Genomic DNA, 17,702 nt, shown 5'->3' with positions numbered 1-17,702 from the left:
GGATAAATTTGAGTAGTCTTGGAATAAAGAATAAAAAAAGAAAGGTTTTTACAAGTCTATTTCAATTTAATAGGAGAAATAAGGGTCTGTTGAGTAAAGAGAATGGAGGATTTAAAGGATAGGGCAGTTAAAATCGAACCAAACTAAACAGGATGAAAACTATCCAATGAAAAGAGTAAGCAGTTTCACTTCTCATTTATGTACAACTCTTTACAGAACAGATGATACATAAACCATGGGAAAAAATTCTGTCTTTGTACTCTTACATTAAGATAAGTTCATCTTCCTAGTCTATCCACTCTATTCACATAGAACTCCTTTATATAATGCTCTTTTATTAAAGCGCCATAAGATTTTCACTACAAAATGGTGGGAGAACTAGTATAAGAGGCCACAACAACTGCTACTGCTTTTCCTAAAGTGCTATGTTTGTGAGAGGTTGTATTGGGCAAATACCTGTTTGTATCGGCTCGATCTCTAAGCTCTTTCATGAACTTTGAATGATGTTGCCGCTGATGGTCAAACAGTGTGGTGATTGGAGCTGCTGGAGCACTGACTGCATCTGAGATCTGTGTTCGTGCCAACTCTGTCATCTGAATACAGGAATATACTTAATACACAGCTGCATTCCCTATGTGAAACTCTTAATTGTTGCAGGCATATATACAACACACATCACCGTGACATACGAATGATTTACACCTAAAGATGGCTCAATTTCAACTAAGAAAGAGGAGCAGATTGCTCTGTACATTTATTTACACACACAGAGGGGGAAAAGCCATGTGATAGACTATATCAATCATGCTACTTTGGCCAACTAACCTGAACTCTGTTCACTAAATGATCTTCACTTAGACAAACATTCCAAAACTCCAAACAGCTTAACAGATTTATTTTTTTAAGAAAATCTGCCCAAATATCATTTTCTTCTTTCCTCAAAAATAATACTTGTTTGATGAGTGATACTGACGACACTTGTTCAAGACTAGTCATAAATTTTATGGTCCAATATCATGCAAACCATAAGGACTAGAAATGGTATTATATAATCAGAAACCCAGGAATTTCCTCTTTTCAGTGGAATAAGGCGTTTGTTTCTAATCAGGTACACAAAATACATCAAACATATCAAAATATGTGGAAACTCTACTTTTAGAAACTCAAGATTTACTAGTTTTAAATCTTCCTCTTCCTCAGGAAGTCCGTACGTTCAGACTTGGGAGACTAAAAGCTTGGTGAATGGGCACAAAAAAATCAGTTCCAATAATATTTTTCAAGAACTTACTAAATAAATTTCTAAAATAATTTTTCTGTAAAATATATGGCTTATGCAGAACAGATAGTGTGGCAGCATAAAATATTTTTGGTTGGAATGATCTACATCACTTGCTCATGTCTTCATCATTCGTGAGTAATGTAGCAACCTTAAATACACACTGATGAACTTGCATCACATCATCATGTTTTCTTGTATACATATATATGTACATTATTGAAAATAGTGGGAAAACTTAACTCCCTTTATACTTAAGGAAAGTATGGTGCGTGCCCAGCAAATGTGCTTGGTGCATTGAAGACAGGTATTCACTATACAGCATTATGTTCCATTTAACTCTATGGAAATTCAATTCAGTTTTGTCCTAGCTTCTTCTGAACACGGACCCAAAAACTCTCTCTCTAGCCCATCAACTTGACTTCCTCTCTAGCCCATGACTTCCCTTTCTTTGAATAGTTCTTATCTCTTAGTAAGATGCTCTGGGGAGTGCGTGGGGATTATAAGGCCACTCACTTTTTTCTAAATAGCAGTGCCAGAAGTTCTACTGAATATCCACCCAGCACTAGCATGCTGAAAGGTGAAGAAGCTACACTGAAGAGCAAATGTTTTAGGAGCAAGACAACTTGGCAATGGAACATTTTCATCAAGTCTTTCATACAGAATCTCACCTCACGGATCTGGCGAGCTGCATCCGTGGTGAGCAGAGCAGCTTCCACCTGTTGGGCTGCAATTTTACATGTCGTCTCCTGTAGCGCTTCTGCTGCCTCCTGTCGTGACTGGACCAGATGCTGCAGAGATTCTGCATGGGCCTATAAAGAAAAAACAGCACAGTTATAATTACTCTTGGTGGCAGTATTACTATTAGTTTTGAGTTTATAGCCTAAAAGAAAAAAATCAGTTTGAAATTAAGATTTGTCTCTGATGTGTTTTGGTCAGATACTTCAAATTCCTTCACTCATTCCAGACCACCCATGGACTTCACATTAAGAATACTTCTGGAGACAGGTTTTACTTACAGATTCAAAGCTCTGTCTCTTAGGCACTTCATATTTTTTGAAGGTAGGCATTACCTGAGCCGCTTTCTGCCTCGCTTCCTCCAACTGTCTTTGACTCTCTAAAGCCTCTTGCTCAGCCTTGAGTTTCAAAAGAGCCAAGTCCCGCTCATGTCGCTGCTGCTGTGCCTATAAATTGAGAATTTTAGTGTTAAGTAAAGGAATCTGCATTTAGATTCCACAACCCACCCCGCTAACTGTAGCTAACTGACAGTCAGAATGCTGTTCTACTTGAAGCTTTCTGTGCTAAAGTCAAACCTTCAATCTCTCTTCTGGCACCAATATCTTGTTGGTGAGGGAGCTGACAACTATGTATACTCCTTCCCCCCCCTTTCCCTCTGGGTACAAAAGAAATCAGAATCTGGAAGGTTTACTTGTTCTGCTTTGGGAAGTAGCTAATCTTGTCAAGAGGAACAGATTTCAACCAAGATATACCTGGAATAAGACCCAGAACCCAGCCTGAACAACCACCATTGTGTTGCCTAAAGGGCCAAGTATCAAATCTAGCAAGTAAATAAACTCTAGTTTTATCATGATATGCAGTAAAAACAATTATTTCAGCCAATGACATACTAATGGTAGGAGCTCCTGACTCACCACTGGTGTATTGATAAGAACAGGGAAGATGATGCAGGTATTGATCTTAAAATATATTGGACATTTTCAAACAGACTGCATCACCTCAGCTGTGGATTGTTTCAAATCAGCAGCAGAACTATTTAAATCACAGTGCTTTGGTTATTTTTTCCTCACAAAATACAGAACAAGAGGGTTAAAGCACGTAAAAGAACGTTTCCAGTCACCTTTAGGATCTGAGCCAGTGAAACACTTTCCTGCTGGGCAAGTGATATGCCCCGCACTCGTTCTACATCTGAGAGTTGCCGTACAGATTCCTCAATGGCACTCAGGTAGTTGAGCTCTGCTGACAAACGATGCTGGAGACCAGCAGGAGAGAAGCGCATGGATCCTGTAAGAGAATACTTACTATTTAACATTTATAGGACTTAGGGCTGGTCTACACTAAAAAAAATTAGATTGACCCAGCTATCCTGCTTAGGGGTATAAAAAATCCACACCCCATGAACGATGTAGTTAAGCCAATCTAAGTCCCTGTGTAGGTAGTGCCAGGTCAACAGAAGAATTCCACCTCTTGGGGAGGTGGATTACCTACGACATAAGAACATAACAGGAGTGTCTGTGCTGAAGAGCTACAGCAATGCAGCTGCCGCACTGCAGCTGTAGCATTTCAAGTGTAGACAAGCCCTTAGCCTGTATCACAGAAATTATACATAAATACAAAGAGAAAAAAAAAAAGAGGAAATTTTATGGAATTAGTTGGGTTTGAATGATCCAGCTCACCAGCCACTGCTGCTGCTGCTCCTGTCTTGCTAGTTCCCAGGCTGAAGTCAGAGATGGGTACACTGGGCTTGAACCCTGAAGCTGTAGTCCCAGGAAAGCCTGCAGGGGACCTGGCTCTTTCCGCTGTATTTCCTAGAGAGTCAAACTGTAACAGCTTCTGGGAGCCTGGAGATGGGGGAGAGGTTAGGGTCTTCTGGGACCTTCTCTTGTCTGAGAGACTGACAGAAAAATCAAACCAGAAAAAGATCAGTATTCACCAATGCCCAGCCATTTAAGTGCAAGGATGACAGTTTACATCAGTGGTCCTCAACCTTTTTGCCTGGTGGGCGCCAGCCAAAAGACTGTGGCAGTGGTCGAGCATCTGCCGAAATGCCGCCCAATTTCTGCGACATTTCGGCAGCAACGCCTCTCGATGATGTCGTTTGTTGGCGGGAAGAGGTGTCACAGCCGAAATGCCACAGAAATTTGGCGGCATTTCGGCGGATGCTCGACCGCCGGCCAGGACGTGGGCACATTTAGATGCGCCTGTGGGCACCGCATTGGGGACCTCTGGTTTACATAGTAATAACCTAAATCCCCTGTTTGTCTACATTTGAACAGACTATGTACAAGGAATGCTCTCCTATGGTTTGCAGGTGCCCACCCTGCATTTAAGAAGTGGCTCACTACAGGGATGTTATACATGCATTCCACTTTGGGACACATTTTGATAAAGTTGTTCTGTAGTATCAAGCATAGTTAGTATATAAATAACAAAGGAACAAGGATTACTTACAGGTTCTAAACATAGAAAAAACCTCATATGAGTCAAATTTATAAACTGTCATTAAAGTATCAAGGCCAGTAACATACTGTAGAAATTACCCTATAATCCTTCACCTAAATAAGTACATCAAAAGGTGATAGGACTCCTTGACTATCCCATAGATACAAACTTCTCTCTGTACCATGGGGCAAAGATTTTCAAAAATAAGTGCCTAAGGTTAGCCCCTTAATTCTATTCTTAGGCACCAGAATAAATGGTCTGATTATCCAGCAGCTCCTATCTATTTCATTGGAATTTGATAGGAACTCAGCACTTCTGAAAATCAGACCACATTCAGGTGCCTAAATATGGATTTAGGAGTCTAACTTTAGGCACCCTGTTTTGAAAGTCTTGGCCAGGAACTTAATTTTACCTACAGAAAATTAATTAAACCTACAGAAGAACCTGACATTATAGAAGCCCTCTACAGTTTGGAAATGCTCTAGAGGTGCAAGTGGTTGTGACAGAGCTGTTACCTTTAAATATTAATCTCCCTTTGCAAAATGAGGTAAATGCCAAAGAGTCCTAAATTTGCAGTACATAGTAATAGTTAATAAAATACAACATGAAAACTGCTGTGGAGGGAAGTTTCAGTACAACGCTTTCCAAAAACTTTCAGAAAATGATTCAAATACATACAAAAATGTTAACATTCCAAAATTATGAAAGCAAAGATGATCAAGAGTCAATGCTTAAATCACGGGGAAGCCTCCCAGATACACATTAAAATAATAGCACAACTCATTTCATCATCTCATTTGGCCAGGAGGTGGTTTTCAAACCCAATACTGGGTTCAATATTTCAATTAAACTAAGCCAATTCATCACAATTACTCTGTATGCCCTCAGTGAAGACACATGAAAACTAATTTGCATGTCTTTTTAGAAGGAGATTTGAGACAAGATTTTATTTTCAATGACACGGTTAATGGAAACATGAACTGCAGCAGCAGCAAGGATGGGTATTAAATTCTCTCCCCCACTACACTCCTTTGGAGCAGCAACCTGTCTTTGCACAAAACATCACACTGTCATAAACTCATTCATCAGGGAGACTGCAGTCACCCCAGCCAAAGAGACATTCTTGTGGTTTCTACTGGCAGAGATTCTAACAGCTCTTTATAGGTAGTTTGCCTATTTCTTTTAGCTTCTTACACACTCTTGTGAAGACGGAAAAAGAAAAGTTAGCTTCAGTGCCTTTTCAGCAATTAAACTGAAAGATCCCTGTATTGGCCATGGTTTTCTTTTAACTTGTTTGGTACAGAAATGAAAATTAAAGGGGACAATGTAAATTTGAAAATCAATTCTATTTTGTACCTGCTATTGCTACAGATAACATCTAAGACTATCATAATTAAGCCGGTCTAGAGAAAAAAAGAGTCTCTAATTTTTCCATGTTTATTTTGTAAATTTGACAGCACAGTGTGGAGTCTGTTTCAATGTGTTGTTCATCAGTTGCTCTTCCAGTCTCATATACTGGTACGTCACCACCACTGATACAATGTTCTGGCAGGGGTGAGGGAGAAGAACTCACACACACTTTCACAGCCCCTGCACAAAGGTTTTTACCCATAGTAGCTGCAACAAAACTGAAATTAAAACTGAAAAGGCAACAGGTAGGCATATATCCAGAAAGAAAAAATAGGAGAAAGAGGAGTAATCCTGAGAACATTTGATGTTGCACTTGGGTGCACCCTAAAGGCTGTTCTTAATATCAGAGAGGCAGAAAAATTAGGACTGTCAAATGATTTAAAAAATTAATTGCGATTAATCGCACAAATAAAAAAATTAATCACACTGTTAAACAATAATAGACTATAATTCATTTAAATATTTTTAGATGTTTTCTACATTTTCAAATATATTGATTTCAATTACAACACAGAATACAAAGTGTACAATGCTCACTTCACTTCTGATTATAAATATCTGCACTGTAAAAAACAAGGAATGGTATTTTTCAATTCACCTCATACAAGTACTGTAATGCAATCTCTTTATCATGGAAGTTGAACTTACAAATGTAGAAATATATAAAAAAACTGCACTCAAAAATAAAACAATGTAAAACTTTAGAGTCTATAAGTCCACTCTGTCCTACTTCTTGTTCAGCCCATCACTCAGACAAACAAGTCTGTTTACATTGTCAGGAGTTAATGTTGCCCGCTTCTTGTTTACAATGTCACCTGAAAGAGAGAATAGATGTTTGCATGGCACGGTTGTAGTTGATGTGGCAAGATATTTATGTGCCAGATGTGCTAAAGATTCGTACATCCCTTCATGTTTCAACCACCATTCCAGAGGACATGCGTCTATGCTGGTGACGGGTTCCGCTCAATAACGGTCTGCACTACTTTGGACTGACGCATGTTCACTTTCATCATCATGAGTCAGATGCCACCAGCAGAAGGTTGATTTTCTTTCTGGGTGGTTCAGGTTCTGTAGTTTCCGCATCGGAGTATTGTTCTTTTAAGACTTCTGAAAGCACGCTCTACAGGTCATTCCTCTTATATTTTGGAAGGCATTTCAAATTCTTAAACCGTGGGTCAAGTGCAGTAGCTATCTTTAGAAATTTCACATTGGTAACTTCTTTGCATTTTGTCAAATTTGCAGTGAAAGTGTTGTTAAAACAAACAACATACCGGGTCATCATCCAAGACTGCTATAACATGAAATATATGGCAGAATGTGAGTAAAACGGAGCAGGAAACATGCCATTCTCCTCCAAGGAGTTCAGTCAAAAAATTAACTAACACTTTTTTTTAACGAGCATCGTAAGTATAGAAGCATGTCCTCTGGAATGGTGGCCAAAGCATGAAGGAGCATATGAACGTTTAGCATATTTGGCAAGTAAATACCTTGCAATACCGGCTACAAAAGTGCCATGCAAATGCCTGTTCTCACTTACAGGTGACACTGTAAATAAGAAGAGGGCAGCATTATCTCCTGTAAATGTAAACAAACTTGTTTGTCTTAACGATTGGCTGAACAAGAAATAGGACTAAGTAGACTTGCAGATGCTAAAGTTTTACGTTGTTTAGTTTTTGAGTACAGTTACGTAACAGCAACAAAATAAATCTACATTTGTAAGTTGCACTTTCATGATAAAGAGATTGCACAGTGGTACTTGTATGAGGTGAACTGAAAATTGAGGATTTGCCTCTTCCAGCTCTACGTGTGTTACAACCTAACATGAAGGGTTTGTCAATTGCCAGGCATGCTTTACTCAGTGTTCTCGCTCATCGACACACTATCGATATAATCTGCTTGCAAGAGACACACACATGGGCAACTGCCGAAACCGGGCGTTACAGTATCAACGGCTTCGACCTGTTGTGCCATGTGACACACCCGAAGCATGGCTAAGCCACATACATTCGGTCCGATATTGCAGATGCCACTCAACTATTGTCTACTGAATTCTGTGATGCCATCCAGGTTGGCGATATCTGGCTAGCAAATGTTTGCAAGCCTCCAAGCGTCAGCTGGAACCAACAGGTTCTATCAAGTGTGCCACACCCAGCTGTCTACGTTGGAGACTTCAACAGCCATCACACAGACTCGGGGTATAAGGAGGTTGACACTGATGGTGAACAACTTGCAGCCAGAACATCTTGAAATGACCTCGTCCTTATCCATGATGCTAAGCTGTAAGGCACGTTCCATTCACTCTCGATGGGATCATGACTATTCTCCTGATTTGTGCTGGGTCAGTTCAGTTCATGGCCATCCTCAGCCAGGAACATACCAAGTCTTGAATAACTTTCCACATAGCTAACAGAGCTGGTTGCTGATCCATATAGGGCTACAGCTCCCATTTGTCAAGGTTTCCAAAAATAAGCGGGTGGAACTTCCAAAAGGCTGACTGGGGAAAACATAGGGAAGCACTGGAGAAGAGTGCGGTGACAATACCAGCCCAGCATATCTTGGCAAATGAGATCGACTGTCACTTCTGTAGTGCTATCTATAAAGCAGCCTGCAAAGCCATCCCACATGGTTGCTGCCCGGTCTACATTCTGTTTTGACAAGGAGAGCGCTGCCTTGCTTGAGCAGTATGAGGTATCTGGTGGCCCAGAAGACGCTGACCATCTGATCGAATCACTGGACACTGCTCGCCGAGCCAGATGGGAGGAGATGACCAACAGAATGAGCTTTACCCACTCCAGCCACAAAAGTGTTGAAGTCTGCTTCAATGCCTTGGAATAGCACAGCAGTCACCTGCACTCTACCGACCCTCAGTGACACCCAACCAGGATACCTACTTAAAGTGGCCAGAGCACCTTTGGAGAAACAGGTGCGAAGACAAGTGAGGAATGAATGGCATATGCTTAAACGTGTACACCAGATCAGAAGCTGCCCAGAACCATTCACTGTAACAGACACTGGGAAGCATCAAATGTGGAACAGCTGCAGGCTATGACAACGTATTTCCAGAATTCCTGAAAAACCTTGGCCCCTGTGCTCAGCATTGGCTTGTGAAATTCTTCACCAGGGTCATCAGTGAAGGCAGACTACCGAAAAATGGTGCACCGCAAAAATCATTGACCTCCTAAAGCCTGGAAAGGACTCAAGTCAAGCATCAAGCTATTGTTCCATATCATTACTGTCAGTGTGCTTCAAGGCACTGGAGTGCCTAGTCCTACAATGGAGAGATGTGGAGAGAATTTTGAGTCCTTACCAAGCCGGCTTTCAGCATTCAAGGTCGTAGTATATGCAACCAACTACTCTCACTGACAGTATTTATTGAAAATAGCTTCCAAAGACCCTTGAAAATAGGTGTTTTCATTGATCTAACAGCGGCGTATAATACGGTATGGGACACTGGCCTGCTCATGAAGTATCATGGGTCCTGCTACCTTGGGTCACAGGCATTGCTGAACTGTTCCTCCGTGATAGGCAATTCAGAGTCCATATGGGGGAGAAGACGAGTGTTTGGAGATGACTGAGCAACGGGTTACCCCAGGGTTCTGTGCTTTCTCCAACCCTGTTCAACCTTTACATCAATGACCTGCCAACAACGGAGTCATGAAAGTTCATTTACGGAGACATCTGCTGCGGTACCCAGCCCTGACATTTCAAGAGCTTGATGCCACCTTAAGCCAGGACATGTTAAAGTTAGCTGACTACTGTAAGACTTGGCTCCTTCAGTCAAGCGTCATAAAAACAGTCTAGCGCAACCCGAGAACTGAATGTTTATCTGAATGGTCAGAAGGCGAAGCATGAAGTAGAACTGGTCTATCTAGGTGTGACCTTAGATCACTCACTGAGTTGCCATGCCCACCTGAAGAAGACAGCAGATAAAGTTAAGATGTGTAACAACCTTCTTAGCAAACTGATAAGTTCGTCATGGGGTGCCCATGCTACAACTCTGCGGCTGTCAGCTCTTGTCACCTCGTATTCAGTGGCGGAGTATTGTGCACCAGTATGGAGTCGAACATCACACACCAAACTGGTGGATAAGCAGTTACATGCCGCCATGCGGATCGTCTCCAGCACCCTGAGTCTGACACCGCTCCCCTGGCTTCCAGTTCTGAGCAATATTGCTCCTCCTTATATTAGATGAGAGGTTGCCACTGGCAAGTTACTAGAGAAACTAAGCATCAACCCAAGCCTGTCACCGCACAATGACCTTTTAAAATCACCAGCTACATGTTTGCTGTCACATCGCACATTACGGTCTGATCCGTCACATCAGGATGTTAGGGTGGAAACACTCTGGTGAGAGGAATGGATATCTATTATAATCCCCAACCAGTCCCTTGCTGCCGACCCCACAATCTGCCAGCCTGATTTTGACCTGGCCCGTCACCAATGGTCCCTGTTGAACAGGTTCCGGACCGGGCAAGGTCTTTGTGCAGCTAACCAGTATCGCTGGACCTTTTGAGACAGTCCATTGTGCAGCTGTGGCACAACACAGACAATGAAACACATTGTTGATGAATGACTGCTGACTTGTTTCAGTGGTGGCCTAGAACTGCATCGCACCACTGAAGATGCTATTGCTTGGCTAGAGAACTATGCACATGCTAAATAATAATTGAAAAATACTATTACTTTTGTTCATATTATTTTTATTACAAATATTTGCACTGTAAAAATGATAAAGTGAGCACTATATGCTTTGTATTCTGTGTTGTAATCGAAATAAATATACACCGGACACTCGCTAGAATGCGCATCTATATAGCATGAATTCACATATAACGCGGTCGCGGCCATGGATCCCAAATATAACAACTTTAATTGCAATTCATTTTAACGCGGTCCCCATGTTAACATGGTACTGTGCATGGATCCCAAATCCCGCATTCTAGCAAGGGTCTGGTGTATTTGAAAATGTAGAAAAACATCCAAAAATATTTAATAAATTTCAATTGGTATTCTATTGCTTAATGGTGCAATTAAACCTGCAATCAATTTTTTAAATAATAATAATTAATTTTTTTGAGTTAATCGTGTGAATTAACTGCGATTAATCGACAGCCCTAAGAAAAACTCTCAAATATTTCCAAAAATTAAAAGGTTTTCACAACATTGTGTTTAAACGGTATTCCATCAAAAAACTGATTCTCTTAAACTAGTCCATTTCAAAGAACTGAAGTTGACAGTTTCCTTCTGAGCATTAAACAAGACAGACAAGACTCTGAGGATCATTTCTGCGCTGAAATGAGGTAGCTGTATTGATTACAAAAGCTGCACAAACTTACAAATATTCAAACTCTATGTCCTCTCCCAGAACGATAGTGTAAGCTTCAATATTTTCTTTAAATTAATTCATTTTTAAAATTAATCAGATAGCATCTTTTAAACTATGTTTATTTCAAGTACATGTGTTTCACTAGTAAACACTGTGAATTACTACTACTAACTTATCCAGATAGACGGCAGAATTTTCAGGACCCAGGCTATAATTTAAGACTTTTATACCAAGTTATTCAATATAGTGCTGAAACAGCAGATCAAGCTGCAAATCCTCTCTCACCCTCTACATTATGGTTGCACTTGTACTACACACTACATATTAAAACTCAACATCAAGTTCTAGTAATATGTGCACGATGTCTTTGAAAGGTCCACTTTACCTCAGCAAAGAATGTCCAGACAATTCTTCCAAAGTGCTATCAGTATCTGCATTCTGTTCAGGATCTCTATTGGAAACTCTGCTGTTAGGCAAGGACTTCTTTGCTTGCTGGGACCCACGCTCTGACTCAGATAGTGTTTTGTCGTCTTCCACAGGAAAGTGGTGTGAACTTCCATTGAAAGATTCTATCCGTGCAAAGTATAATACCGGCAAAGTTAAATCCAAAGTTCAGCAGTTATCAGCTACAAAGAAACAATTGAGTGGACTTTTCCCTCACTTAAAAAGGGCCTTATCTAGCCTAAAGTGCTCTTAAATAAATATGGCACCTTTTTACTCAAGACTAGCTCCTGTTCTGAATCACATCTACTTAAATTTAGTAATAGAGTGCCTGCTGCACTGCAGAGCCAATCCAGCCATGAATGTATAATGGCCAATTCTGTTCTGCCTCACACATTCTTCATCAAAATAGTCAGCTAACCCCCAACTTCACACACAATTACTGGCAACTTAAACTGAAAATATCAGTTTTGGTGGTGGTGGTGGTTAGAAAAATTCCTATCTTGTCTTGCAACACTGAGGAATTGTGACACAGAAGCCACAGAGAAAATATGGAACCTCCAATGTGACAATTTCTTTTCTGACTGTAACCACATTTTAAATTTAGTACTCTCATCTTATTGTCCATTATTTGTTTTTTTAAAAGCATAAAACTAATTTCCCATTTGTCATATCATATTTTGCTTCCTTTCTAATGTAACAGAAACTACCATAAGAAGCCTGATATTCATTCATTTATAAATAAAATACAGATGTTTCATAGCCTAATGATGGACTATATATTGTATAGGGTGGCCATTATTTTAATTTCACAGAAGCTGAATGGATTTTTTTAAAATTAATTTTACAATTTGAGGATAATCTCTAGGTTATATAAAAAATAAAGCGAGGTTATTTTTTAAACAGTTTGCTTAATATAGCACATTTTATCACGATACTATTAAGTTTCTCAACTGTTTGTTTTTAGCAGTTACTATATGACAAGGCCAAAAAAAAGATCACCCCAAACTGTACAGTGAGGTTTCTGGTAGAAATAGTGTTAACAGCTCAGGTTCAATATTCACCGAATTTGTAACAGACTGAGTTACAAATGAGCATCTTACATGGTCAAAGCATGAGAAAGTAACTGCTGAAAACAGACATTTGCTCTCTCTTCAGAATAGTAATGTAATGGAAGCAGACATTTTCATACAAGGTTAAGAGTAAACAAGGCTTCCTACTACACTGGTACTAGATTTACAGATGCTGTACCATCAACCACTGGAAAAGTGAAAATGCTTAATCAAACACACTAAATAATCCCAGAAAAAATCCTTTTAAAATGTGAACATACCAATATAACCAGCTGACAAAAGTGATAAAAGTGCATCTACACTCGGCATTGTACTTACTTTCCTTTTTCCCTCTCCTTTTAGAAGATCCAGATGAGCGAGAAGATGCTGCAGACCAGGGTCCAGGTGAATGCTGGGAGGTTAGCTCTATAGATCGGTGTTCATGGGGAGACTTCCTGCTGGGAAGCTCTTCTTGAATGCTGGAATTGCTGCTGCCACTGATACTGCCATAGAACAAAAAACACTAGCAGAAGATTCTCAACTCCTCTATTCCATGACACAAGAAATCTACATGACTTTTTTGAGGAGACAGATGATTACAATCAGGGCCAATTTTATATTGCTGCATTACAAATCCATCTTGAGAAACAAGATGACTTTTGGTATTAGATATGAGTAGGAAGTTGCTAGGACACTCAGAAATTAGGGTACGTCTATACTACCTGCCAGATCGGCAGGTAGTGTTCGATGTATCAAGGATCGATTTATCGTGTCTCATCTGGACGGGATAAATCGATCCGCGAATTGACGCCCATACTCCACCTTGGCAGGAGGAGTAAGCGGAGTTGATGGGGGAGCTGCAGCAGTCGACTCGCCGCCGTGAGGACGGCCAGATAAGTTGAACTAAGATACTTCACCTTCAGCTATGCTTGTGTACCTTAGTTCGAACCACCCTGCTAGGGTAGCCCAGGTGTTAGACCTGATTCTAAGTGCACTGAATTTCAGCCCAGATGTAAAATTACAAAAGATGGATATTTGCGTAATTTCAGATACAAGTTTTCATGGGCATTCAGCTACAGATTTGGATATACATATGTATTACCGTTAAGTTGATGGAAATCTAAATTACACATGGACGTCTGATATTATTGATAAAGTTGTAGAACTATAGACTTTTTCAATAGGGTCATGCATTTATGAAAAAAATTAAAGGGATAGTCTTATGTGAAAGGTGGTAAGTTGTATTAGAAGCTAAATTGTAATATTTGTTTTCTTCGGTAAGAGAACATTTTTACAGCTAGCCATATAATCAACGTGAAAAATGTGCTCTGTCCTCCTTATTCAGGCCACGACAAAAACTGTAGACAAACGTGTTGCTGCCCTCCTTCCCCAAAAAGTTGTTAGGGTTGTCACTTCTCCCCTATCCCACTCCAAGCCCCTCAAATCTGAGCTATAAAGATGGAAAACTCAAATTTCTTGCTGAATTTTTTCAAAATTCAGCTACATCGAATCCAACCATTTTCACAATAAATTGGAAGATCTGAAATGTCATGGCCTTGAAATTCCAAGCAGTTACAGAAAAGGTTTTAAAATTCTAACAGAATTGAAAAAAATATATATTTCTGTTACTAAGCCTTACTGCAACCTTGAAAAAAAATCTAGACATTTACAACAAACTACTACAAAAAGACAAAAAAACGAGGAGTATTTGTGGCACCTTAGAGACTAACAAATTTATTTGAGCATAAGCTTTCATGGGCTAAAACCCACTTCATCCGATGCATGCAGTGGAAAATACAGTAGGAAGATATATACGCACAGGGTGTTGCCATACTAACTATAACAAGAGTAATCAATTAAGGTGGGCTATGTAGTGAGGTGGTGCGGCTCCCCTCCGCCCCGGAGGAGGAAGAGCCCAGCCGGAGGCCAGAATGGGCGGAGCTAGGGAGCTCTGAGTCTGCCCCTCAAAGGGTCAGGCGGCGACCCGGAACTATAAAGGCCGGCCCTCAGAGCTCAGTAGGAGCCCAGCCGCCGGAGAGAGCAGACATCCCTAGGGGAGCTTGAGACTGGCTGGAACTACCCCGCGCCCACTACCTGGAGGAGCTGCCGGAGCTACCACATGCCCGCTACCCGGAGGAGTTGCTGGACCTGCCAACCAACCCATGCTCCTGGACCCTGTAGAGGCCGATGCCAGAACCTAGGTAGGGCCCGAGGGGGAGTGTGGAAGTGGCCCGGCGGCAGCCGACTCCAGTCTGGCTGCAGCATTACCACAGCCTATGTCAGTGTATTGTGGCCAGGATCCCCACTGACTAAGCAGCGGATCTTCAGCCACTGCTAGGGCCCCAAGCTGGGAAGCAGTGGAGTGGGAGGGCCTGCGTCCCCCTCTGGCACCCAACTCCGGGGTGGCAGACTCCCCCTCTCCCTGGCCTGAGGAGGCCAAAGCCTATTATTACTGCTCAGCCCTGCCTGAAGGCATGAGCAGCCTGACTGAGTGGTTCTTGCCCCGCCCTGACCTAGGGCCGGGCTTAAAACTACTATTACTGCTCAGCCCTGCCTGAGGACCTGAGCATTCTGACTCAGTGTGTGTTGCCCTGACCTAGGGCTGGGCTCATAACTGTTGTCACAGCTCAGCCCTGCCTGAGGGCCTGAGCCTCCTGACCCAGCGGTTGTTGCCCTGATGGAGCCGGGCCAGACGTAACCACAGTGCAGCCGATTACCGCAAGGGCTACTGAGGGAGACCCCCGGACGGACTATTTCCCCGGACCCATCGGTGTGTAGTGAGCCGGCGTGGCTCCCCTCCACCCTGGAGAGGGTCGAGCCCCGGTGAACTCTTGTACAGGCTATTATCAGCAGGAGAAAAAAAACTTTTGTAGTGATAATCAGGATGGCATTTTTTTCATGTCCTCTGTGTATATATATCCTCCTACTGTATTTTTCACTGCATGCATCCGATGAAGTCGGTTTTAGCTCACGAAAGCTTATGCTCAAATACATTTGTTAGTCTCTAGGGTGCCACCAGTAGTCCTCGTTCTTTTTGCTGATACAGACTAACATGGTTACCACTCTGAAACCTACAAAAAGACAGTAACAAATTATAATTTGGCAATTGCATAGGACTTAATATTTTCAAAGTGTTCTGAACATTAAGTCGCATAACAGCTATGAAAGATTAGGAACTATTCTTCTCACATTCTACAGATGGGGCAAAAGACTCAGAAGAGTTAAGTGACTTGCCCAAGCCCACACAAAAAGTCAGGGCAGAACCGGGATTAGGTTTCAGGAGCACTCAATTTTGTGTCCTACACTGCTTGCTCCGAGGCCATGTGGCTTGACATATTAGCTGTGTAGGGCCACAGATACAGTAGAACCTCAAAAAGCAGCAAAGAATCCTGTAGCACCTTATAGACTAACAGACGTTTTGGAGCATGAGCTTTCGTGGGTGAATACCCACTTCCTCAGATGCATGTCAGAACCTCAGAGTTATGAAACCCAGAGATATGAACTGACTGGTCAACCATACACTTCATTTGGCACCAGGCAGCAGCAGAGATCCAAAAAAAATTAAGCAAACACAGTACAGTGTTAAATGTAAACTACTAAAAATAAAGGGAATAAAAAAAAAGATTTGATAAGGTAAGGAAACTGTTTCCTTAAATTAAGATGGTAAAAAACTGCCATTTTTCTTCTGTATAGTAAAGTTTCAAACCTATATTAAGTCAACATTCAGTTATAAACTTTTGAAAGAACCATAGTTATAGATGCCAAACTGAAAGATGTCCACAACAGCATGTATTTGAAGTAGATTTAAAGGGACACAGAGTTATGGATGTTTCAGAGTTATGAATAACCTCCATTCCTGAGGTGTTCCTAACTCTGAAGTTCTACTGTAAATAATTTGTCAAATCCTACTGTAAGGAATCGTCTTTTTCACTAATGGGATAAAATAGTGTAATAGTACCCTTTTGGGGGATATCCACACATTACTTGATGCAAAAAGGAAGCTGCTTATAAGTACTCTCAAAAATTCAGTATCATTTTTCATTTACATTTTCTCCAAATGTTTCTACATAATTACCTAGGCTCAAGAGCAATCTGTTTGTCTGTCAAAGTTCCACTGCCCTGTGATGAAACAAAGTCATCTTCATACGAAACAACACTATCTGGAGGGCTCATGGTAGGAAGTAAAGGTCGCAAGATTGGAGACCCTCCATTTGACCTTTCCTCAAATCCTGCGAAAAAGGAAAAAAAAAAAAAAAAAAAAAAAGAGAGACAGTTGATACTAAACTCCATGACAGGCAATGAGGCTGCAAGCTTTAAATACTTCCACCAGTACTGAGTAAGAAAGAATGCCTTCCCAATAGAAGCATGCTAAATGAACATGATAGAACTGCCGTTGGATGTCTAATACAAAATGTCAACTAAATTCTGCCTCTTTTCTATACTGAAGTAACAAGCCACTTAGAAAACATTATCTGAATAACATGATGCTTGGGAGTGGAGCCATCCGGAGAGCAAGAGGGAGTAAATTCCATCATCTTTGAAGAATGAAAAAAATAATCAAAAAGGATATATGTAAACTAATTTGTAGAAAACATTCAGCAGCAAACAACTACAGTACCTGAAGGCAAGAGCAAGTGCCTCACAGAGGAGAATTAAGTGCACCGGTAAAAGGACAGAAAAGCTATGTACAAGAATGGACTGCAATGTCCTGCATGAAGATTCTGGAAACTATGCAACAAGGCACCAAATAGAGCAATTAACACTATAAACTTGCTCACTTAGTAAGAAAGATCCTGCCTATTGATATACCACCAGTGCCTAATCTATGAAGACCAGAGATTGCTACAGAGATCTCAGTTCATTAACTGTCTGTTGTCTGCCAAACTATTTTTCAGAGCTACCACTGGATAAGACAACATATGCAGAGTTGAAGTTAAAAACAAAAAAAAAAGAAAAATCTACCCTCTACCAAAGTAACCTACCCTGACTGTGCAGCATTATTTTGGTGAGTAAAGAG

General features: G+C 41.0%; 1 protein-coding gene across 8 annotated transcripts in view; it reads right to left on the bottom strand.

The window, feature by feature from the left end:
* The window catches only part of CEP350 (centrosomal protein 350), a 177,832-nt gene that overhangs the window by 77,053 nt on the left and 83,077 nt on the right, over positions 1–17,702 (bottom strand). For all 8 annotated transcript variants that reach the window (XM_050962940.1, XM_050962943.1, XM_050962945.1 and 5 more), the window contains 8 exons: positions 16,761–16,914; positions 13,025–13,188; positions 11,578–11,761; positions 3,691–3,908; positions 3,135–3,298; positions 2,350–2,460; positions 1,948–2,088; positions 457–593 (listed from right to left, as the gene is read on the bottom strand). In XM_050962940.1, the coding sequence (XP_050818897.1) occupies positions 457–593; positions 1,948–2,088; positions 2,350–2,460; positions 3,135–3,298; positions 3,691–3,908; positions 11,578–11,761; positions 13,025–13,188; positions 16,761–16,914 (1,273 nt within the window). The remainder of the gene's footprint in view (positions 1–456; positions 594–1,947; positions 2,089–2,349; positions 2,461–3,134; positions 3,299–3,690; positions 3,909–11,577; positions 11,762–13,024; positions 13,189–16,760; positions 16,915–17,702) is intronic.

This window comes from Gopherus flavomarginatus, chromosome 7 (assembly GCF_025201925.1).
Source record: "Gopherus flavomarginatus isolate rGopFla2 chromosome 7, rGopFla2.mat.asm, whole genome shotgun sequence".
Lineage (NCBI taxonomy): Eukaryota > Metazoa > Chordata > Testudines > Testudinidae > Gopherus > Gopherus flavomarginatus.
Note: the sequence above shows the minus strand (reverse complement) of the source record. Positions and strands in the feature narration are given on the sequence as shown.